Raw genomic sequence first — 25865 nt, 5'->3', positions numbered from 1 at the left:
CTCACACAGAATACAGGGAGACCTGTAATATACAGCAGTAAGTTTTGCTGTAAGTTTCAGCAAAAGTATGCAGATCATGTGAAAAAAAAAAAATCTGTTACCTAAATGGGGAAATAAAAGACCTCTTCTAACTTGCATGCTGGAGGCTAATCATTCAAATTGAAATACTGCCCCATTTCAGCAAGAACCTGTAAGTCAGATGCTTCTCTCTTATGCAGACTGAAATGTGCCATTGAAATGGTAGACCACTGAAATGGTAGATACAAGACTATTGGTTATGGTACATCTGGTAGTGAGTATTAAGTCACTGTATTGCACCATTTTTCTGTTCAGTTTAACCATTAAGCTCAGTATAAACACATAGCTTCAGCTGATCCAAAAAATGTTCTTTGAACTGGAATTCATCTCACCTGAGGTCATGTAGAAGTTATATATCAAATCTAAGATGGTAATCTTTTTTTCTTATAATTCTTGAAGAGATCGAACATGAACAGTAAGGGTCCCAAACTTAAGAAAACTAAGGAGCTGACTTGAATTCACTTCTGTAAGTGCTTCTGTAAGTGCTTAAAGCACTTCTGTAAGTGCTCTGTAAGATACCAGTCCAGGTAGTCCCATAGACATACTTCTGGTCAGATGAAATGAGCTCCATCCTTAGCTCAGAGAATCGCAGAGTAATTGAGCATGGAGCGCAACATTGGAGGTTATCTGGTCCAATTCCACACTGAAATCAGGGCTAGCTTTGAAGTTAGATCCAGCTCCAGGACTTATTGAGGTTACTCAGGGCTGTGAATCAAGTTTCGAAAAACAGAGATCCCACAGGCTCTTTAAGCAGCCTCTTCCAATGTTTGACCACACTTGTCAAAATATTTTTCCTAATAATGTATCTAATTCAAATTTGCTATGCTGCCACTCACATCCATGGCCAGTTCAGAAACGGGCTTCATCTGAAAGAAAAAGTGAGAAAAAAGTGAAAGAAGCTGAGTATTCCACAGTTTTAGAAATACTCATAGAAAAATAGTTTTCAAGGAGAAAGTAAAATTTAGAAATTAGCTTGAATGTTCAGATGTAATGTAGTTGGTTTTTTAATTTAGAGAAGGTGGCTGTCACAGCATCTTTCCCACTGGAAAGGAATATGTGTAGATATGTATGCACTGGGGGGGCTATGCTGACACACAAGGTCATATTCTTGTATAAAAGCCTTCAAAAGGAATGGTGCTGCTGACATTAGCTGTTCTGTTTAGTTCCATTTAATAAAAAATTATGTGGTTTATATATATAATATAAGTGCAGTATTCAGTCCTTATGTAGTTTACGTTTATTTAAAAGTTTTTGTGCCTGAGTCATCTGTCTGCAAGCTACAACAGACTCATACCCTCTGTCAAGTGTGGTGTGTGGGGGTAAGTAATGCATACTGATTAGCAAACTTTGCATTATTATTTCAATCTTCTTTATATAAATAACCTTATAATAGCCTTATTTACATAAATAATTTCCTCCTTATATTAAAAAAATAAATATTGCTAGTACTCTCTTGCCATTTGACTTCTTATGGTATCTTTTTCCACCATGTTTGAACTTTGTCATGTTTTATTTATAAACAGCCTTTGTTTTACTTTCTACCATTCTTGTATCTTACGTTTTTTTTTTAATTCACTGTGGTAAACTGAGTCTTTCATCGTGTACAGTATTTGTTGTAAAGTTTGATTTTTAGGTTGTTTTAGTTTGTCTTAAGCCCAACATGTTTTGTTCTATAATTGTTTTCAAGTTTGACTTCAAGTAATTTTTCTCTGTATCACTTTACACTTTTAAAAATAGAGAAACAAAGCTAAAAAGCCCCTTAGGTTTATATTGCCTTTAAAAAAATTAATTTAATTTATTGCTTGTCATTTATGATTAAGTATAAAGTATCTTATTTATCAGTTCTGTTTTTCATATTGGCTACACTTTTTGCTCAGGCCTTTTTCTTGGTTCTTCTATTTTTATTCTGCATTAATAATGCCTAGAGCTGAAATGAAACAGAATACAGATCCAGTGTGTCTGCATGCAAGATTATCAGTACATTGAAGTTCTGTGCTCTCTTCTGATATATTGTGAACTTAAATCAGAAATACTGTACTTTGATATTTTGTCAGACATTATATTTTTCAGAAGTCTGCTAAATGAGTATTCTTTCCCTTCTAATTACAAAAAGATAGTAAGTCTGGGAAGATGTGATGCTCAGTCAAGAGCTGCAGCCTTCTCTCCTCTAATCTGCTCAGAAGCAACTAAATAACAAGGATTTCCCTTAAATGGTGCTAGGGAGCACTCCTACACACCTTGTCTACCTTTTCAAAGTCAAAAGGGATTAAGGAGTTAAGAACAGCTCAGTAGCAGAAAGAAAAACCCTCAATAGAGCTAGTTCAGACCAGCAGAATAACACTGGCACTAACATTAATCCTGATAACACAAAAAGGAAAGAATTGAATGGTGATACGAATTATGGAAAGTAACCCAAAGTTATGCCTTTGCCATGTTAAAAATGAAAATTATTAATTTTTTTTTCCTTGCATGATAACTGCTAAAGTAAATCACAGTATGACACTGGTACAGCACAGAGGAATAACACCAGTGTACAATAATAAGAGCCACAGTCTGTGAAGATTTTTCATCTTCAGGAAATGAAACCTAAGATAAAAAGTGATGAAGGGAAGTGATCAAGTCCTTGGGTATTCCTGAAAGAACAGCGAGGTGAATGCTTGGATTCTAGCTTGTTATTTAACCAGGATTTCTTCAGGAAATAAGATAAAGTTAGCCTATTATGTTCTGGTTCTTTTATTCAATGAATGGAGTAGGTATGAGGACATCTTATGTAGTCATCAAAACTACCAGACAAATAATGGACCCTGATTTCAGTACCATTAGAAGACATTTTAGGGTGAGTATATAAAAAAATGCATGAACATACAGGAATAAAACCATGGTCATTTTTTTGGGCTATTTCTGTGCTACTTAAATGTGACAATCACCTGTAAAAGCAGCTACTAAATTCCACAAGAGATATGAGATGTTCCATTAACTATCTGTTTACTTTATCTATAGAAAGTCTTTGCAGATTCATTAATAGCCATTGTGGAAATCGTCATGTTTCCACCAGCTTCATGAATAATTGAATAACCAAAACTAAATTTTGAACTTGCAGAAGTAATAAAGTTGTTTGCTGCATCAGAGCCCATAATGTGGGCTTCATACTTGCAGAGAAGTCTTAGTAGCTCCACCCTGGGACTACCAGGAATAACTGTTTGGTTTTATATGTCTGAGGAAGAACATTATCTAAAAGTGGAAAAATGAAAGAAGGTGACAGAAGGTGTGGTAACAAGAAATTTATGAATGGAGTTTAGATGAAAAAATTTATTGGCAATGAACTTTTTCATGTGATGCCCATTGCGTGTCATCCTCCATTTAAGACAGGGTCCCTCCTACCCTCACTGAATAAAAAATTAAATTGCATTTAAATTCAGTTTGATTTATTAAAGAAAAGAAATATCCAAGTATAACTTCCTTCTTAAGATACTGTAACTATCATGTGGCTAGATAGCAGATTGGTACCATTTGTCTGTAATGAAAATGGATTAGTATTTTGCTGGGTAAATACGAGTAGCTTGCCAATTTAATCAAGATAGTGGGATTATAATTTCATTAGTATTCTTCTATCCATTTATATGAAAGAATTTGTGTGCAGATTCTGAGTACGCAATTTTGAGTATATAAAAAATGGACAAGTAAGTTCATATATTTACTTCGGCAGTTCGTTCATCTGGAATTACAAGTAAAATCTTGTTGCACTAGAAACTCATGAAAAGGCAAAAATAGGAGCAACTTTTGCCCAAATGAGGTCATAATGAGCACATAATAAAAAAATATGTTCTGGAGAGAATTAGAGTTTTGTATGTGATAGCTGAGTTTTTAGAAGGCTTATGGAAATATAGTGACAGGTTTTTATTTTTTAAATCACAATCATGCCTTAAAATAAGAGTTAAGGTTTCAGAACAGGCTGTGATTATTTACACAAGTTTGGTTATCCTTCTTGCTGTGGAACTAGTTTCCAATAAAAATAAAACAGAGTAGTATTTTAGAAATCCTTGACACACCCTTGCAGAGCCTGATACCAAAGGAATCTCCTCAGATGTACATTTTCTGTTCTTCCAGTATCTGTTTCAGCTATGGTAAGGCTCATGTTGGTTTTGGAGCTGTATGTGTTATCAGTCTTGACTTTAGACTTTCCAGATCATTTCCTAGGACATGATTTCTGAAATCCAGCAGGTACTCTTAACTCCCTTTCTGTGTGTGTTTTGTAATATGAGTAATCCTCATCTAGCCTTTATCAAGATTCAATGCTTGATTAATAATTAATGTTTACTAAAAAGACAATCTCTTTTCAGACAAAGCAGGTGAATCAGGTTATGTTCCTGAAATCAAAAGATGAATTCGTCTTCTTTTGAATGTGTGGTGAAGTGAGGGCAGCCCTTTTCTATCTCCTGTTTTTTGATATTTCCATGGCTTGAAGCATCAGTGCCCAAAGAAAAAAATGTGTCCTTTTCAGAAAAATCTTTAATTGTTTTCTCTGTTGGTAATGCACAAAACTTCCCTCTACCTGCATGTTATAATTTTATCTATGGGTATATCCTGGAAAACTACAATAATTAATTTGCTGCCAGAAGCAATATATTTGAATGAGACTATGGTGTGCATTTTATTCTTTCAGGAGCAGCCTTGAAGAGCCATTTTCCTTGTTTTCTTCCTTTTCACATTTCTTAGTACTAAAAGTCTTTCCAGAGTTCTTAATTCTTGAAAGCTGTAGAGGAATTATTTTTACTATTGGCTTGTTGCATGCTGTCTTGTGTCTTACTGTCCACCCTGAGGAACTGAGAAGCTTCTTCTGCAAAAATGATGTGAAACTTTATGCAGTTATTCCCAGTTTAGTTGAGACATGCAACATAATTTCACTTCTACTAGTGGAAAACAAAGGGCTCTTTTTTTCTGTGTAGGAGGTTCATCTTGAATTATTGATGGAATAATATTGTCACAGTTGCAATTATGATTCTTTTAGGGATATAACTCAACCGGCTAAAAATACAGAATTAATATTTAAATTCAGTTTCATGTGAGTACTCTGTGTGTTCTGCATTGTAGCCTGGGCTAGCGGACCTTGGATGTTCCATTCCAAAGCAACTAGAAGTAACATAAATACCTTTAGGAAACAAATTAATAGTGTCAGGTATATAAAATAGGCTACTGCTACATTTAAATTATGTTCTAATCTTTCTTTGTGTTTCTGTAGCAGTTGAAGTAATTTCTGTATGAAGTTCAGAAGGAATTTCATGATCTGTTGGTACTGAATTTAAAATGCTGAATAAAAATGATGGTTGCTTTGAGATTCTAAGTGTACAAATTTATCTCAAGAAAGTGGATTGAAAAACTGAATCACCCTTCAGGAAACACAGCACAGATTCATTCAGTCAATAGTTGCCTGGGGAAGGTGACCACTCTGTCATTCCTGCTTCGTTGCCTTTGTCTCACTGAAGTCTTTCCTGGTGAAGCAGTTGTCTGTGTTGGGATTTGATGTAATCTCCACTCTTGGTTTCTCTGGGATTTGATTTGGTGTGTGAAGCCCGGTGTGTGTATTTATAGGCCGTTGACCCTAGATTAGGATTTTTAGAAAGCTCTAAAACAGCCGCTGCTGAGAAGACCTAGGTTCTGCCAGAACAAGTTGCCTTGATGGCTTATTTCAGCTGATGTATTTTTCACTGAAGTATGCAGCTAAGTGCAGTGCCAGACACCTACTGGAATAGTGAATAAAGAAGCAGAGGCTAAGAACTCTTTTTCTTTTTTACTCTCAAATATGAAGCCACAGTATTCACTTTTTTTTCAGATGTGAAAGTTAGCACAGTCTTACAATAGCACAATAGAATCTTGCTTAATCTCTTATTGTTCGAAGACTGTTCTTGCAGTCTGAATTCTGTTTTAGAAATAAGGCTTAATCACAGATGCATTGCTCAGTGTTGCTGTGCAAAGGCTTGCTTGATTTATTGAGCCTTTCCCTTAAACATGAAATACCAGATGAGGATATGTCCCTGAAAGTAGCCTGTGTATGGGCCAGACTAAACCATTTTAGCTTTCTTTTATACCCTCTTCCATGAATACTGCATAAGCAGTCATTTTTTATGATATTTGGATGACTGGTCATGAGAAAAATGTACTCATTTTGAAACAAGGAAATAAAGGAAGTAAATACTATACAGATATTCGCCTAGAGTTTTATCTTTTGCTACTTCTGTTTTCCATTGCATATTATTTATATCGCATTGTTTCCAGCCCATTTAACTCTACAGATTTTTTTGAAAGGGTCACAATATGATTTTCTTTTTTGTAGGTACCTTCAAGAAGGTAACATCATGAAGATTTTTTACATCTTTTCAGATCTTTGTAGGAATGGGCATTTAAATAAGTTCCCCCATTTTTAAAGTTGAATTTGTTCTTTTTTTCCAACTCAGTGATTTTTCGATGAACAGTAAACAAAGCAGTTGAACAATGCATTATTTTCTTGCATAGGAAGGAAGAGATGGACATTTGCTGAGAGAAAAGCTGAACCAGAGTGAGACATCACAGCTCTTTTGATGCTGATAATTAATTGCCCTTCTGACAGCAGTTGCCTTTGTTGTCAAGGTTTGTGGGAGCAGTCCCTGCCCTGCTCAAGCAAAATTAACTATGTTGGCTTAACTAATTTCAATAGGTATCTTGAGTTAATAGGCACCAGAGTTTAGTGGGGAGCATTCACATGAGCCATGCAGCTGGTGGGCCTGCAGGTGGAGGTATTTTCAGGCAGCAACAATACACACAGCCAAGAGCACCAGTTTTTATCCACCACAGTTCAATCCATCAGCCTCCTTGTGTTCCAAGCTTGCACCAACACGTGCATCCTGGCTGTGTACCAGACCAGAGGGACCATGCAGAGAACAGTGAGGGTCCAAGGGCTTCTTTAGGCACAGGATGAGACACCTCTGCACACTTGCTTCCAAAGCAGTAGGTGCTTGGTCAAAAGTGATTTGGTAGCTGGGTTTTCTTCTGCCTCTCCAGTTGAGGCTCTTACACTTTGTGTAAATGCATATTTACTATGCCAGTGCTTGTTAAGAGCAAGTGGGTAATGCTGAGTGCAACAGCTTTAAAAGAGAGATTGACCTTCTTGGGGGTTACCATACAGTGTTCCAGTCTCTCCCAGCAGGGAAAGGGGTGCAGGGGAAGTGGTGGCTTGACCCTGGCTTCCCCTAAGCCCTGGGTTCACAGAGGCTTCTGCCTCCAATTCAAGACTCAGTTCAGCAGAAAAGCTTGGAAATGTTTAAGAAGTTGAATTTCAGAAGGAGTGAAGGTGTGGGATGTGAGTGAGCTTGACAGTTCCAGCAAAACTTGGGCGACAAGATGGAGTTCTCAATAAACCTGCAGTATCAGAAATACAGGAGGATACATGAAACTGTGGCAGCTCTAAAAGATGTTGCAAGGTTCTTGACAGGGCTAGACCCTGCACAACAAAATGAGATCTCAAAAGTGGACCAATTTTGAACATCAGGCTTTGACCATATGACCACTAGAGTCCCCTTCCAGCCTAAATTACTCTGTGACTCTGTGATTCTTGCTGTATTTAGAGGTTAGTTCAGACACCGTGCAGACAGGTTCATCCAGTCATTGTGTTCCAATTCTGCTTCTTTGAGTTTGTGTATTTGTTCTGGTCAATACTGTAACATTCACAGTTAGCAGCACCTCACAAGGAATCTAAAGATATATTGTTGTGTAATTGAAGAAAACTGAGAAAATATCAAAGACCTCAGTTGTAATGCTCAGTGGCATGCAAAGCTGACCAAACCACCAGTAATTTTTGCCATGAGCATGGATATTTAATTTGAGACAAGTCCAGCAGATAAGTTAGTTGGAGTGAGATTTGGGTTGTTGTGTAACCAAGGTCCTCATCTCTCACTCCACTTAACCACCCCAATAATTTTCTGTAGTCTCAGTTCTCTTCATTTATAAATCTGATGTGCAAATATGTCTTATCACAGTTTTCCAGTAAAAAAAAACCTGGATGTGTAATGGCTTTGACAGAGGGGAAGTTCATGTCATGTGACTCAGAAAGGAGAAGCTGATAGAGATTTTGTTTTGATATTCCTGTATCTCATCTCAACTTCTCTTTGGCTTCTCTCTGCACTCAGTAATCTACTTGTGAGCCTACAAATAGTTCAGAGTTTGAATTTACTGGCATCACAGTGGCTTAACTATCTAGAATACGTTGGTACTAGACGGCACCAATGTTGAGATTCCTCAGAGAAACTCCTCAAGATTTATCTAAGAATAAAAAATGTTGTAGAAAATGCCTGCCCTTTCTCCAAGGGCTACTTCTACAATAAAAGTTTTTGTTGCAGAATTGAGTAGCGCTTTGTTCAAAATAGATTTGGGGACAGGTTTGTTAATTACTGTAGATAGATGGTGCAGCTCTCTTGAAGACAATATACTAAGACTGATAGGCTCCTATCTTCTGGAAAAAATGAGTTACTGGGGTTTTTAAAGTATTTTTAATATTTTAATGGCTATTAAATAAAAAGTTTTTAGTATACACATCCAGTGTTGAGTTCTCTAATATTTTGTTCTCTAACTCCACACTTGCACAGAGACTTTTCTGCATAGACTTTAGCTGCATGGATTTTGTTTACTTCATGCAGAAGCTACTTTCTGACAATTGTTTATCTGAATGGCAGGACATTAAGTTCTCTTTGTTAAAAAATAAAATAAAAAGGGCATACCACTGCCAGGTAAATTGGCTTATCCAGGGGCAGATGGAGAGTGTTTGCTGTCTGCTCATAAAGAGGAACTGTGCAAAGCTAAATTGTGCCATTAGCTGTTGGCTTTGTGACTGAGATGAGTTCTGAAACCAGAGGAAGTAAGAAGTTGGCAGCTGTGCACTGGTGGCTGAGTTTTGGTCTGCAATTACACTGTTGATACTGAGTCAGAAACTGAGGTTGTGAAATGTTAATTGGCTTGCCTGGAAGCGGATGAGCATCGTGGCTTAGTTTATAAGGTGCTATGACATTAAAAAGTGTCAGATGGAGAGGCCAGTTAGACAGACAGATCTGTGTTGAATCATGTAGTCGTTACTGTTTCTGAAATGGTAATTCAGCTTCTTCCATATTTTTTCCAGTACCAGGGATAACTTGTAATTAATCTTCTTTTCAGCCCACAACAAGTTACATTTATTGTTTCCAAGAAGTCACAGCAACCCTTCCTAAACAGTTTATTAAGAAAGTTTATGTTAACTTCTGAAAAACAACATTTTAATTAACCTTTGTCTCCCAGAACCAAGGGTATCTTCCAAATGCAGCCGTTGATGGAAAAGTACCTAGAATTTGCTGAAATTAATGTTGTATGTGTTACTTCTACTTCAACAGGTGACTGAGCTAGAGTGTGTGAGCAGTCAAGCCAATGCAGTGCACACACATAAAACAGAACTAAACCAGACAATACAGGAGCTAGAGTCTACACTCAAGAAGAAGGAAGAGGTATTTGCTAACATTTATTCTTGGCTTTTCTGTTTTGTCATTACTAAAGGCTTTCAATATTAAGCTTGCAATGGCTAGTAAATACTGTATTGTTTCCTGTAGATGTTATGAAGTAATTTTTTTTCATCTTCTTTGAAATTATTTGTATTTGTGTATATAATTACACCAGTCCAATACAGAGCTGTGTATCACAATAATAATAATAATAATAATAAAAGGTATTGTGTTTTCCTATTTGCTTTTATGAAACATCTCTCTTTGCAAAAGTAAGTCATAAGTAGTTTCCACAGAGCAGTCATCGCACTGATGCAGTCCCAGTTCCTTAGGAAAAGCAAGCTATTATAATCATGCTATTGTTTTTCTAGAGAGTAGGGTTTGGAGCAAGTAATAGACCAATACCTTTTTCAGGCCAGTCTGTTTTTCAGGCTGTGTTGATGTAGCTGACTTTTATGATCTTAAGATCAGCCCTTTACTTAAACACATGCCAAGCCCCTGGCCTGAATCTTGATTGCATTTATTGTGCCACCTGCCTTGGGTTGGACCAACAGCAAGTAAATAAAAGGAATTGGAATACCACCTGCACTGGCATGAGTCCTAGAGGAAGGCAGTTTTGTTCCAATGAATGATGGAAAATTGCCCCTTTATGGGTGGAAAAAAAGGAGATGTATAGAGATGTGTGTGAAAGATGATTTGCTCAATATAAGCCCAGATCCCTTGAGGCCTCATTGACAGAGGCTGTGGGCACCAGTGTGCACGCTTGGAAGGGCAAGGGGTTTTGCAGTGTCTTGCCTCTAGCAAGGTATTGGGAGTTTCCAAGGAGGATGCAGGAAAGGCTCAGTAGTACAGAGTATTCTCCTAAAAGGGAACAGAGGCTTTTCCAAACTCTCTCATACTTAAGACTCATACTCTTAGCCTCAGAGGTTAGTAATGTTTCCCATTTAGGTTCCCATTAACTTTTGAATTATACTGCAAAGAAATCTTTCCGAAAGGAAAGCTCCTTTCTGGAAGCTGAGTATACCCTTCTGGGGAAAATAACTGATGGTGTAAAGTTTGATACCTTTTAGTTCCAGTAACTTTTTCTGATCATGTCTCCTGAAAGTAAGCTAAGAAAAGGTTTCTCTTTCGTTAATTATTTTATAGATATATGTAGTTTTTATACTTTATTACTTTCTTCTCACTAAATTAAAGATGGCATTTCTTTTAGACTCTCTTTTTACAGAAACCAGTGGTCAAAGCAGGCAGTTTTTTGATGCTCAGCCCAGCTGCTAGTGGCATAATAAGCAGCTCACAGGTGAAAATAAGATTTTCCTCCTGACTGAAGAATACTACATTCTAATAGGATTTAAAGTATCATATTGTTTCTCTGATTACAATGACGTTGATTTTCCAGGAAAAAAAATTTCAAATCTTTTTGTGTGGGAGCGGAAATCTTTGACTTCTGTAGTAGAAAACGCTTATCTGTACTGTTGCTTATTCACAATAGAAGTGCTTTTTTGGGACTGTGATTCTGGAGTACTGAGACCATGGTTTAAACTTCCTGTGCAGTAGCCAATTGCCAGTTCTGGTGTCATTGCAATGGCTTGCAGAGGAGAAGAAATGAAAGCCATCTTACCTGCACTGAGGCCAAGCCAGGTAACATGTTGCTAGCAAGGTTGTTTCTTCTTCCTTAGGAAATAGAAGGATTGAAACAAGAAATCGACAATGCCAGAGAGCTCCAGGCACAGAGGGATTCTCTGTCCCAGAAGCTTCAGGTGAGCTATAGTACATCATCTTAATTTTTAAAGAGAAGGGAAAAACAATCAAGTGAGCAGTTCATGTCAACAAATTGTGTGATGTTTACTAAAGGAGCCATATTATTGAGGTTAGACTGCTTTGCAAAGTGATGTGTTGGGATGATCCTTAGGAATTCATATCAAAATTTCCACCTGCTGTAAGTTGCAATTTTTATCTGTGGGAATAGACCTTGTAAATTTCATTTACAAGACTACAGAGTACCTAGCAGATACCCTTCATCAGTAAGTGTCCTGGGCAGTTCTGGTCCCATTTTCACTGCAGTGTCTTCCCATAGGTGTTGCTTGCCACTGGAACTGTCATCCCACCCTTTGTATCGACAAAGTGGGATGAGATTGTGCTCAGCTTTTAAACAAGCCCTGAGAAAGTGAAGGTTAAAGCATACTGATATAGTACAAATTTAAACAACTTCTGGGTTGTTTCTTTACTGTGTGTAAAGCCAGATACCTCAGGCTACCTCAGTGTTCCCTCAGTACACCCTCCCTTGCTGCTCCCAAGCTCCTGTCTGTCTGTTGCTGGGCATCAGTGTAAGAAAACGTGAAAAGCAATTATGAAGCAGAAAGTAGCTATCCTTAGCAAGCAGAATTATGAGAGATTAGTAAAAGATGAAAGATTAGAAAATGCAAAGTTTTTATTAAAATGTATACTTTATAAAGTTCTTATTGGTATATTTATATCTTTAGTAGTTAGATGGATATATTGTGTATATATGTTACCACATCACATTGTAGGCAGTTTCTATATTATTCTATCCAAACAAATTTAGAGATCACTTAGGACCTGGATCAAAAGATGCCTTTCTTAAGCTTAAGGCTTGTTGCTGACCTGATGAAGTCCATCTAAAAGATTTTTAGCCCTTGCTTTGCTATAATCATCCTGGTTTGATTACACTGGTATTCTTTGAGCCCTGTCACCCTACATCTGTGACATCAATGAAATGGTGTTTTCCTCTGTAGCTTCAGACTAACCATCTCACTTCTCTTCACTTAGTTGACTCATCATCTGTTTTCAGAGTTGTTGTCTCCAGGGCCTGTATCTGCTTGTCTCCCTTTTTTGTCTTCTGCTTTATTTTCCCATCTTGTGCTTGCAAATGGTGTACATAACACTAAAACATTTTGAAATATAGCCTGTATGAAAAGTGCTACACAAAGAAATGACTGTTTCAGGGTGTATTTCATTTTTGACACACTCATGTCAGTGAATGAATTAGAAATCTATCATTGGCAAATTCCAGTGAAGAGCAATACATTATCACTGTGAAGAGTAAGTGTTGGGCCCTTGTTATTTAATTTCATTAGCCATGTAGAGAAGACATATCAATGAGTCATGATCAGTGTGACTCTCACAGTAAGTCAAGATATCTTTATTACTATGGCTGATTACTAAGTATAGCTGTTGTGTATGGCTTGAATATTTCATTGGGATGCTTGCATTGAATTCCACAAAAGATTATTACAGTGCAAACAACAAACATAACTTGTGAGTAATTTCTTTATTTTCTAAAAGAAAATAATGCATGAGAACTTATTGTGGCTGCTGTAAGAACTTGAAAGAACAGTGTAAAATACACCTTGCAAAGAGCCCGACTCCAGAAGAAGTGTCAGTTTATTGTTAGATGAGATGAACTGCAAATAAAGTGAAATTACACAGCTAGGGCAATAGATTACATTACATGGACACCCCTCCACTTCTTCCAGTCAAGAAGCAACAGTTTTGAGGTAGACTGACTTGTAATGGGAAGCTGCACATGAGCTGAACATGAACTTGAAATGCAATGTGATTGCAAAAATCATTAGTACTAATATAGTGTAAATATATGTGAGGATCATGTGAAATGTGGGAGGAAGCATTTTCCAGAAATTAAATCAACAGGTCATGGTATATTTCAGTTACATCTAACATAAAGCTTTTGGTTTTACCTGGGTGCTCCCACCCTAACAGCTTACAGAACAATTCCTCAGATTTAGAGTATCTGAGGAGGGCCTGAAGAATGATCATCAGTGCTAGATACAGACCAATGGTGTGCTCTTCAGGCCCAGATACCATGAGTTAAAACTGCATAGATATCCTTGGAGTTATTCCAGAATGGCCCCTTTTCATCACTGGCTTGCTTACTTTTAGAAATCAATTATCTCTAGGGTAAGAGCAAGGAGACTTTCTGCAGCACACACATGAGGTGAGTAGAAGAGAAGCAGGGACAGGAGAGGGGGGATGTGTTGTTAGCAGTCATGGGAAAACAGCAATTGGTTTTGTCTGAGCTAAAGACAGGATTGTCATTCCTGCAGAGCTGAAGGGATCTTGATTTTCCCTTTTTGTCCTGTGCTGCAGTCACACATGGCCTCAAAGGGTCTTGGACCCATAAATCCACTACACCAGACAGTGTCAGTACTGGCTTTGGAGGACAGGAGCAGGCTGAGTGCAGGAGAGCCTTCGGAGGGTACAGCAGGGTTATAATCACTTAGCTTGTTTATTTATGCCAGACATTTAGTATCTGTAGCTAATCACTACATAAACATGTATGTATTTTACTTTTGCTATAAATACTCTTTTCCTTTAGCTTTGGCAGCTATTTTGTTCTGTTCAATTTTTAATAAGCCTGTTTACAAATGAGAAGGGAGCTATTCCAGTCCATCTGCAACATGCCATGCTGATGGGGACATCAAGTTCCCATGGCTCTGCCATCTCCACCTCCACCACAGCAAGGGGTCCCAGAGCTCACCCCTGCTGTGGAGGCTGGGACCCAGCACTGAGCACTGCCCACCACTTCATCCCTCCTCTTGCCATGGATTCAGTGGTAGATCTGCTCTTCCATCAGGGCCCTCACAAGTGGAACTGTCTTGGGCAACAGATTTTGACAGAATTCTGCTGTTTTCTACCTGTTACTCCTGACTGCCCAAGTGTATGTTCTGTATGGGTCAGACTGTTTCTTGTGTTTAGATGAGATGTCTCCAGGGTAAAAAATGAATACTTTTGCTGGCTTTGAGGGAGTTAGAAGAGTCCTAACAAAACCAGTGGGAGAGTGGGAGGGCAGAGAGAGGACTCACGGGTGCTGGGAGCAGTGACTGCTGCCAAATCTCCCCCCCTGTGGCTATGTGAAGCTCACTGTAAAAACTCAGAGCTGACCCATCAACGCCCTGTGACACAAAGCTGCTGTAAGAGGAGTAAAGTGCTGGTGTTGAAAAAATGTTGATGCGTGTAAATACGAATTTTCTATGCACTTTTCTGGAGAACAGCTGCACAACCTGTGTGGTATGCTAAGTCCACAGCCCCTGTGCTGCCTTTGAAAGTTGTTTCCATAAATGAGGTTACAAAATGCAGCATGAATTTCTCAGCTATGCCACGAGTGGGACAGATAACAATTTGCTGTTCCAGACCTGCACAGATGCCACATGGGGAGTGAGTTGGGAGCTGGGGCAGTCGATGTGCACAGAGCCAGGCAGACGTCCCCTTCCCAGCCCAGGGGGTCCTAGCACCAGGGGCTTCTCTCCCTCCAGAGTGAAAGCTGGCCTTGCCCAGGGTCCCATCCCCTCCCTCTTGCTGCCCCTTCATCCTTCCAGCTTGTCCAGGTGTGCCAGTGCTTCCCAGCTCCAGCACTGCCCTGGCCAGGACGGTGCTCAGCTCCCATTTGCTGCTTTCCTGTCAGCATCACCTTGACATCAGGCTGTGTGTTGTGTGTTTCTGCCTTCATGTTCAGGATGAAAAGGTCTGTAGTGAGGGAGGGGACTGAGGTAGTACTCCTCCATCCATAAAGCACTATTCAGGATGAGTTTCTCTATGAGACCGTTTAAGATCTCTGTCCTTGAGCAATTCATGTTGTCTAAATTAGGCAACACTTGAACTTGAGCAAACCTTTGAGAAGCTGGCACATTTCTGAATGATATGAATGAAGCAATAACTTAAATGAATCGGTATATCACATCCATTGTTCACTGACTAGATTTTATCCCTCTGCAAAAGTTTCTGTCCTTCAACTGAATTACTGGAAAAACTAAGGAAGTGGTAGTATATATGCAATTGTAATAACAATTTGGCTTCTGGTTTTGGCTTAGTGGAAACTGTAAAGGGTCATAAACTGTTTTTTAAAAAAAAGGTGACAGAAATAGCATGCAAATGCCTGCAGGAGGTTAGACTACTTTTTGTTTGCAGACAACACATTAACATGTTATGTATTTTCTCTGAAGGAAGTAGAAATTCGAAACAAAGACCTGGAAGGCCAGCTGGCTGATCTAGAGCAACGTCTGGAGAAAAGTCAGAATGAGCAAGAAGCTTTTCGCAATAACTTGAAGACACTTTTAGAAATTCTTGATGGAAAAATATTTGAACTAACAGAGTTACGAGATAACTTGGCCAAACTAATAGAATGCAGCTAAAGAAAATGGGATTTCAGTGCCAATCAGCTTAAAGATGCACTGTCTCTCTTCATAGGACTGTGTTGGGCTCTGCATCAAAATTGCACAAAATTAGAAAATGCTCCTCTGAGAGGGCTTGTTTTAAATTTGAGTCCTATTTCAATGTAAAATTTAGAACCCAGCTTGCAGCTAGTTAAAGAGAAAAAGAACAAACGAACAAACAAACAAAAAAGAAAACCAAACCAACCAACCAAAAAAAAAACCCACTTGAATTACAAATTACCTCCTTGTACATTATTGGCCATAGATAACTTGAAAGATAATAGTAGTAACTGAATGCAAATCTTTTCTAATTATCAGTGATGGAAGAATTAGCAGTGTCCCAGGTCACATCCCCTTTTTGTGATAGACACAATAGAGGTTATTTGCTGATTTATTTATTTAAGATATTTAATTGCTGTGTTTTGTGCAAGAACTTAGTGATGACAGCCCTGTATTTTGTTGTTCTTAATAATTTCTCAGGATAATTTGCACTGTGGAGAAGCAGTGCCACTACCAATTTATTCTTGCCAGGAGTGAGAGACCTGCATCTTTAATAGAAATGAAGTTACTATAACTGCTTGTATAAAGTTTTTCTGGGGTTTCTTGGTTGGTCAGTTGTTTTTTGGTTTTATATATATATATGTATATGTGTGTGTGTATATATATATATATATATATATATAGATAGATACTGGAAGATACCAAAATACCATATTTCTTTCTGAAGCTTACTCTGGTGTTCTACAATACTGTCCAATGTAAGGTTTCTTTATAATTTGAATTCCATGTAATTACAGTGAGATAATATCTTCCACATAGAACTATCTTTTGAGGCCAACCAATGATGGAAGGTGAGTCCCCAAGAAAAAAGGAGGGAAAAAAAAAAAAAAAAAAAAAAAAAAAAAAAAAAAAAAAAAAAAAAAGGCAACTACCCCCCTGAGAATCTTAAATGTAAAATTTGACATGCACAGATAAAAAGGAATAGCCAGCTGTTTATCTTCTGGCCTTGATACATATATTGAGTGTGTATGTTCAGTTACCTGTTAACCTGTTCTACAGGAGACTTACAGAATGTCACATGAATTTCAGGTTTTGTGAATAATGACTGATGGGGAGCACTGTTTTAATTTAGATTGCATTAAGGGTATAGAACTGTTGCAAGGGAGTACTTGTACACTGAACTTTGTCCATCCAAGAAAGCTATTTCTAGAAGTTTTGTTGTCATAGCAAATTGAAATGGAGGCATATTTACTCTTTTATGGGTCCTCATATCACATCTTTATTGAAACTACACCAGGCAATATTCTAAACTGTTTAAAAACCAGAAAAATTCATTCAATTATCCTCAGTGAGCAGGTTTTAAAGTTATTTTGATGTAATTTTAACAGACTTTTGGCAAACACACATTTCGTAATATAATAGATTTATTTAAAAAAAACCCCTTTGATAGGTAAACCAAGTTGTCTTGCATCAAAGTACATTCTTGCCATAAATTGCTTGTAATATTGAAGAGGGCTTTTTAAAAATGTATGAATGAGTATTGGACTCCAGAGTCAAAAGATGCACGGACCTTTGTTTTGCTCCCCAGATTAATTTGAATGTTAAACATGAAATCTAGCTGCTTATTAAATTTGTAAAACACAATTTTCTCCACTTAGAGACTACTATTCAAAACTAGAGAAGAAACATTTGTTTTCATGTGTGTACTGTGTATATACAGCATACAGTACACACAGGTTCTCATTTATATTAGAAATACATGCTTTATTTAATTTCTAAAATACCAGGTTTTTTCTTTACCAGTGATTTATCAGGTCTGCCCTGACTAGTCAGGAAAATGGTTTAGGTAAAATGCTAAACCATCATGTATTATATGGGATGTAATGTAGACAATGTTTAAGTTTCCTTCATATTTTTAGGGTATTTTCTCACTTATTTTATTTATTAAAGGGGTGGGGGGGAGCTTGATTCTGCGTGTTACTGGTTGAAAACTGTGGTGAGCTACATGTTTTTCATTTGGTGGCTTTTTAGACAGTGGTGTGTACACCTTCATCTGGTCCAGACGAGCAGAAACGACCAGTTTTTTAATTTATTTGGGGATCTTTGGGGCTGACTCTTCCGTCACTTGAGCTGCTTTAAAATCAGATGAGTCCTTGATGTGGTGTCAGCAACATTCAGTTGGCATCACATTAACATCTGTGGAAGTGCGAGGAGAATCAGTCCTGTTAATGCTCAGCGGACAAATATATGGATGAAGGAAAAAAAAAAACAAACCACAGAAAGCTGATGATGGAATAAGTGTAATATTATTTTTAATGATACTATTATTGACATTTTAAAAGATATGATGTCACTTACATGTAAGAAAATAGTGGACAAATATTTCCACTTAAATTTTGTGAATATGTGTGGTACATTAATATTTCTATGTATACGTACACACACATATGTATATACAGAACATGGAAAAATTTAGATGTGCACATTTTTAATATTTTCCTATTGAAATTAAATTTAAAATTGGAAATTCATATTTGATAATTTCTTTTCTCATAGAGTAGATACACTTCATTTCTTATTTTAAATAGTACAGTTACTGAGGGCTGCACCTTTGAATTCCCAGATAGTCGCAAACATAAAAATGGGATAAGGTGGACATACGTGCACATAGAAATAAAATCATATTGCTAAGGCTATTTTTAATGTTTATGTACAGTAGGTGAGTGTTTAGGAATTGTGACCTACAGTTCATATTTAAGTGGCTATACCTACTGTAGCCTCTCCCCTTCTGTTGTAGAACTTTGCCTATTTGAAATATTACTTTCCCAGAGATGGGTATTATACTTTGTATCTATCTTTGATGGAACTATGGGAATATGTATACGAGAAAATTGTTGAGTACTATAGCCTGAAAACATCATCATGAACTTGTGCGGGAGGGAAGAGCAGTCACATTACATATAAATTAAACTTGTTGAATGGCAAATAAAATCTTGTAAAAAAAATAAAAATTAAAAAAAAAAAAAAAAAAAAAAAAAAAAAGAAAGAAAAAGACAAAAAATTACCAAAAACCCTAACAGAAATACCCCCCAAAACAAAACAAAACAAGCATAACAAAAAACCCAAACCCACTAGGTTTCTTTTTCAAAATACACTTGCTGTTCTCTGGAGAATGTACTTATATACTCTTTACTTAAATCTTTTTCAAGTATGTGCAAGTGATAGCAGCAGCTACCTTAATATTTCAGGTGCTACTGGATTTTGCATTAGTGTGTTATGTTGTGAAATCCTGACTTTGACATAAAAGATTTTTGTAAGCATATCCTCATCTGGATAGTTAGTTTTTGGAGTGTCTTGTTCATAATCCATATGCCTCAATGATCCAGAAATTGCATTTTCTATGTGAACAAAGTAAAATGTGTGAATTAATCTGTCTGTTACAGACTGGGGATTCATTTTCCTGGATAATATATCCAGGAAAGAGAAAAAAAAATGAACTGATAATGCAGAAATGCTGTTATAAAGTCTCTAAGAAAATAAATTTCAGGTAAAATATAAATAAATAAAGGGCTAAACCAGATGTATCACAAATAAGTATTGTTTAATGCTGTCGGTGGCATTCCCAAGATAATTCCTTCAAAGAAAACCCTGCAAGAATGAATAATGCATCAATTAAAGATGAATATTTTGGAATGTCTTTCCAGTTGTCAGTTGTGAAAGGTTTCTGATTCCTGCTTATTTTTTTGTCAGTTAGGGATTAACTTCAGGTTTACTTTCAGTAACAGGCTAAACCTCAGTTAATTCAATCATCTTTCATATTCTGTACAGAAGTGGCTACTGAAGAGCATTTTGTGAACACACATTCAGAAGTCAAAATCAAAAGTTTTTTTCAGAAATGCTGCATGGAGAGGGGCATGGAAAACTGTTGCAGACCTTAATTTTCTGGAGAATTGGGGATATCAGTAGAACTATTTCATTTGATTGACTGCAGAAATCATGGATCTTGAGGCCAAAGATAAATCTGATTAGAGATTAGGTCTGGATGTCAAAAGACAATTTAAAAAAAGAACCATCAAGGAACTTCATCCAAATATGCGTAGTTCAGTCTCAGTAACTGGATGTGCCAGCTGAGTGCACAGCTATACACTGATTTTTTTTTTTTTTTTCAGGAAATGGACCTGACTCTGCAAAGCAATGTTCAGATTGTCTTGTTTACATTTTCTTAGCAATGCTGCATATGTGCACTACCTCTGAATGGTGCTAAGCAGAGAACATATCACAGAAAGAGGGATATTTTTTAAAAGTTCTGTTCTTGCTTAGTAGCATTAGTTCCTTATTTTACTTCACTTAGTCCAGACAAGTAGGATTATTTTTCCCCATCATGTTAAATGTTTGGGAACATGAGCAGAGTTTTATGTTAGATCCTAGAGTCAGTTCAGGGCACGTCCACTATTCTGGCTGTTCAGCATAGTCAAAAAGCAGGTGCAACTCTTTATATCAGAATGCCTGCAGTACCTCTAGATATTATAGATAAAAGTGGGTTTTCACACTGTATGGGGTCTCGTAGCTTGCCTGCCACAGCCTCTCAGGGACCTGTAGCTGCCACTGCTGCCTCTGCACTGCTGGCAACTCATCCTAGGACCAAAGAAACACAAGTGTAATTTATACCCACTTTCTCCCTCATTGCTGGGTCTTGCCCAAGCAAAACTCAGATGCAGCAATTCATCTGGCAGTTTGTGTCATTTTGAGATACAGGCATGGGAAGGAGGAGTAATTGTCCAAGATGTTTTAGATTTGTGGCAGAGGGAGGTAGAGAGAATGCAGAGTTGTCAAAAAGATGCCCTTACCTGGAACTGGTAGCTCTAAAATCTTGCTTTCCTAAAGTTTCCGGGTCATGCTGTTACTGGGCATACCTGGCTTGCCCCAGAACTCTTCTCTGATGCCTTTAGGCTTCTCAAGGTCAGCACTAGGTGTATGTTTAATGAACACATCTGAAGTTCCAGCAGTCTGCAAACTGTGTCCTTTTGGCCTTTTGTCTTCACACCTCTAGAGGTCTGTTGTCAGTAGTAGTTGACAACACACCTTAGTTTTTCCTGCCATCACTTCCTGTCACCTTTGGCGTTTGTGTAACAAAGTTCTCAGCTGGGTTTTGGAGTTTTTCTTTCTTTTCTTTCCACTTTGAAGTAGTCTCAGACCTTGTCCATCCTGCCTCTGGGGATTCTGCTCTTATCAAAGTGACATCTCATTGCATGGATCCAGCTGCTTTTTCTTTCACCAAATTGAGACTAGCAGCCCAGAAGTTTTCTTGGAAGGGAAACTGCATTTCTGTAATTGTGGTAATTCTTGAGGAGGCAGAAATTTTTTTGCCCATAGAGCAAGCAGGAGGCAGAGCTCAGGACCTTCACAAAAAATATGTGCATCCAGGTACAAAGGGCAGAGGAAGACCTACTCTGAGAAGGTATGTTTAAGCGTAATCTGCATTTATTGATTTCCCCCTTTTGAGGTAAATACAGTCATGCAGATATTTTCAAGCTTAAGATTTTCAGAGAGGGAACAAGACCTTTTTAATTCTCGGAGTTTGGATTGTTTTCTGTTATCTGATGACAGAGCAAGACAAAAGACATGGGAAGCAAGCTGATCTTGTAGTTCCCTGAAAGAGAGACATCACAGCCCTTACTGTCCCTGTTGCTCACTGCTACACCCTGTGAGCTTTGTGGAAGTTATCCCTAATGTGGCAGCACTTGTTGCCTATCCCAGAAGCAACTCTGAAAAGTTTGTTGTCCTCTGTTCAGAGGCTGTATCCCTGTCATTACCATTCAAGCCCTTTTGCTCCTGAGCATTCTGCACATCTGGAGATTTGCTTGCACGGGGAGAAAACAAGAGGGGAAATTTCATTCTGCAGCTCCAAAAGAAGCAGCATGATGGGCTTGTTTGATATAATCAACTTTTCCCCATCTCTGAAAGGAAAAGAAATTACAAAAGCTTTTTTGGGGTGGTTATTGTTAACAGTTGAACCCACGAGTCAAACTTACAATGTATTTCTTGTATTTTTCCTTTCTGTGTTTGTGTTCTTTTCTTCTGCATAACATGAAGCAGCCAAGCACATGTTTACAATAAATGTAAAGAAGTCCTAAACTGCTTATGGAGATACATAAGTATTCAGTGACCCAAACAAACAAAAAACCCCACATAAAATATATCTGTAGGTATGTGGTGCTGTCTGTTGTGCATGAACATCTTAGTGAAGGAGTCAGCCAGCCAAAGAAGCCAGAAGAGGCAATGAAGAAACATCAGATGTCTTCTAGGAAGCATTACTGAAGTATGCTATGAGGAAGCTGTTTTGAATCAAGATTGGCTAAAACAGTGAGCAATGCAAGTACTTTCAGAACACAGGAGTTTGTGTGCTCTTTATTAATGATGACTGCATTGCAGAAACAGAAAATTCCTTTAAGGCATGTTCAACTCTTCAAGTCAAAATACAATAAACTGTCAGGATTGGCAGTCTGTTTTCAGAAGCTAATCTGATTTGCCTGCTACAACAAAAGACTCATATACCGGGCAGCAAAATTTCCCATCAAACCAGAGGATTTCTGTCATCAATGGGGATAGAAGACAGATGCAGAGGAACTAAAGCAAAATATTGGAAACTTCCCTGAGAGACTGGGTACAAAGATGAGAGCAGCTTGTGCACAGCAGCTGCAGTGTGCCCCAAGTCAGGCCGGGATATCCAGATACAAGACTTACAGCCTGGACTGGCAGGATGCCTAGGTATCAAACTGTGCTGTAAGTTCAAAGGTTTTTAAGGGAATTGTGACACTTTGGCCAAATTGCAGTACTGAAGCTGTAACAAGGCCACATATCTACAAATGAAATCCTCACAGCTGAGTGCAGCAGAAGTCATCCCTGTAGCTGAGGAAGCAGCCACACCAGGGACTCCCAGTTTGCCCCAACAGGCATCACCTCAGTGACCCTGACAGAGGGGAGGGGTTACTTGCAAGTTAAAACCAAACTGATTAACCAGACATTGAACCTGGTTTTACAGCTCAGCAGTACCTACCACGTAGCTGTGGAATTCACTGCTGGATCGTAAGTCTCTTTTGAGGTGCTGCACCAGAAAAGGGAGCTACTACTTGAGGCAGTTGTAAGCTGACCTCCATGACCCCCGTAAGCATAGCTCTGCATCTCAGATTGAATATAAGATGGGACATAGCTACTTGGGCAGTAGTTAGCTGTTAACAGTGCTGTGTCTAGTCATCAAGTCTTCATAGGCTGGAAGGTCTGTACAGATGTAAATTAAGATATTCTAATTTACAGTATTTTAGTATATTTGAAAAATTTTTAAGGAAATCTCATGAGTTACTATTGCAATGACATATTGATGGGCTAATAGAAAACATCTCTGTGTACTCTTGGGAAGCATCTAGGCTCCTTCAATGGGGTGACCTCCAAAGGGAGCAGGAGCTGAATTTTGCAGTTCAGTCACTTAAGAAAGGTGGTACTGACAATACCAAACATTTTCTTATTCAAAACTGTAACTGAAAAATTGAGTATCCACCAAAGACTTCAACAAATTCAGAGGACAGACAGAGAGGATTTAGGGTAGTTCAGCCCAGAGAAGAGAAGGCTTCAGGGAGACCTTATAGAGGTCTTCTGATGTCTGAAGGGGTCCTAAAGAAAAGCTGGAGGGAGGCTTTTCACAAGGGTGTGTAGTGATAGGAAAAGGGGAACAGTTTTCACACTGGAAGAGGGTAGACTTAGATAAGACACTAGGAAGAAACTGCTTAGCCTGGGGGTGGTGAGGCACTGGAACAGGTTGTTCAGGGAGGTTGTTGATGCCCCCTGCCTGGAAGTGTTCAAGGCCAGGCTGGATGGAGCTTTGAGCACCCTGGTCTAGTGGGAGGTGTCCCTGCCCATGACCAGGAGGTTAGAAATAGGTCACCTTTTATGTCCCTTCCAAACCAAACTATTCCGTTATTCTATCAAAGTCATGTGCCTTGAAAGATAGGAAGACCTTAGGACTGCTGGGCAGTTGATGGCTGGGAGCAGAACACAGGTTTTTCCCAGGTGGCCGATAGTGTGGTTTTGACAAAAGTTTCTGTTTAGCAAATAGAGATTAAAAACTGAAGCCTTGAAGGAAGTTTTTTGTTTGTTTGTTTGCTTGCTTTTTTTTTTTTTTTCTCTAAAAATGAACAGAGCATTGACTTGGAACTGTAACTGCTTTTGACTATATAGGTGTATTTTATATGTAATATATGTTAGTTTACATACAAATTTAAGCAAAGCACGTCTTCGTAGGCCACCTCGCAGCTCACAGTCTCCCTGAAAATATAGAAGTGACAAGCATCATCTGTACAGAGACGTGCTCTACCAATCAAGCATGGTTAACTAATGCTCCTTCTGACTGAGAACAAGTCCTGCACTCCTGCCATCTTTTCCTGGAATGGATTGAATAAGAGCAGACATGCTCCGACCCTCACTTGCTAGCACGTGGCTTTTCTCGATCCCATCTGCTGGCCAGGGGCACCGGAGTAGTGGCCCAGGAATGGCCAGACCTCAAAAATGTTGCTAGGCTGGCCCACTGAGTAGGGTTTAATTTAAACTTGAGTGACACAGCACGGTAGGGTGGGGGACGATGGGACATCTCATATGCTACTGCAGAGCAGGTGGAAATAATTTTTTCATAAATGGTAGTGGAGGACATGAGGAAACCCCTATCTTTCAGCCAGGAGGCACTGCAATCTGGAGAAGCTGCGACCTTCAATCAATGGAGATATTCAGGAAGCAATTCTGGGAATAACACAGGGAGATGTGCTTCGACAACAAATGGACAGGATGTGTGATTTATATATATTTTTTTTCATGCCAGTTCAAGAGTTGTGGGGTTTTTTTGTTTGTTTGTTCGTTTTTTTTTATTATGTCATTATAAATCAAGAGCAGTGTTTAATGGCTTCGTTGTCAAGTTGATTCTGCAGGAATATGTCCACTCCCAAAAGCTGTTTTACTCACAGAAAGTGAGCATGGGGGCAAAGAAAAGGCCATTACTGTATGGTGTCTTATATGAAGTTGATTCATAAAACATCTGGTGTGTTGTTTAAATTGTGAAGTTAACATGCATGGTAGTTTGAGCATGCATTGGTGATTTTGTATGCTAAGAGATCAGTTACATTCCTGCTGACATTTAATGGGATTAAAATAAAGTACTGAGGAAGAAAAGCATAGTTAATATAAATGCTTGGTATGAATTTCATGATTCTTCATTTTCTCTTATTCCTTTGACTCTCATTAATATACAGAATGTTATATGATGCAAATTGGGACAGTTAAGTTTAAGATAAAATGAAGTTCATGGTGTATTTAATTTCAAACATCATGATTGTGCTTGGCCTTATACAGACAATATGGGACATAGTGATATTTGTCAGAGAAGTCAAGTCTACTGTCTCCCATGGTGAGGAGAAGGTTAAAAGAACAGGTGATTTGTCTGTGACACAAGCACTCCAACAAACATCCCACAGACAGCACAAAAATGTAGTAGGAACAAAGAGTTACAGGGACTGATCTTGAATAGATTTTTGGTTTTGTTTTCTCCAAGATTTCTGGTTCATCAGTGATGAGACAGTGAAGCTCAAGACTTATGCAGGCAGCTGGCAGCTGTTAACAGCACAGATAAGAATCTCTTTTATCCACCAGCCCTTCTTGTTGAGGCCAGGTTTCAGGGGAGATTTTCTGGCTTTGAGCTGCTAAGAGTCTGGACAGTCAGCATAACAGTACTGAAGGTTTGCAAAAAGTTTAGACGAAGTAAGAGATTCTCAGTGCAAAGGAGAAATAAGCAAGAAGGCATCTCTGTGGGAACAAGTCAGGGCTGAAATTCTGTAGGATGAAGAGCAGGACAGCAATTTGCAGCACTTCCATGAACAAGGCAGGTGATGTGATGAGTCTGCTATAGCTTCCTGGTAGTATCTCTGGATTGTTTTCTGCTGAAGTCCCATGTCATCAGAATGATGCTCCTAACAGTTAAATGGCAGACAAGGCACATTTGAAGTTTACAGAGGCTGTTTTGTTATCTATCCCCCCTCAAGGTAAAATCCTTATACCGAAAAGGTAA

General features: G+C 38.3%; 1 protein-coding gene across 1 annotated transcript in view; it reads left to right on the top strand.

Annotated features, from left to right (window-relative positions):
• HOMER1 (homer scaffold protein 1) overlaps positions 1-17509 on the top strand; it is an 88389-nt gene extending 70880 nt beyond the window's left edge. The window contains exons 7-9 of the mRNA XM_030467280.1: positions 9468-9578; positions 11249-11329; positions 15551-17509. Coding sequence (XP_030323140.1) covers positions 9468-9578; positions 11249-11329; positions 15551-15739 — 381 coding nt within the window. The 3' untranslated portion in view covers positions 15740-17509. The remainder of the gene's footprint in view (positions 1-9467; positions 9579-11248; positions 11330-15550) is intronic.
• The last annotated feature ends 8356 nt before the right edge of the window (positions 17510-25865 follow it).

Source organism: Calypte anna, chromosome Z (assembly GCF_003957555.1).
Source record: "Calypte anna isolate BGI_N300 chromosome Z, bCalAnn1_v1.p, whole genome shotgun sequence".
Taxonomy (NCBI): Eukaryota; Metazoa; Chordata; class Aves; order Apodiformes; family Trochilidae; genus Calypte; species Calypte anna.
The sequence above is the reverse complement of the archived record's forward strand: the minus strand, read 5'-3'. Positions and strand labels throughout refer to the sequence as shown.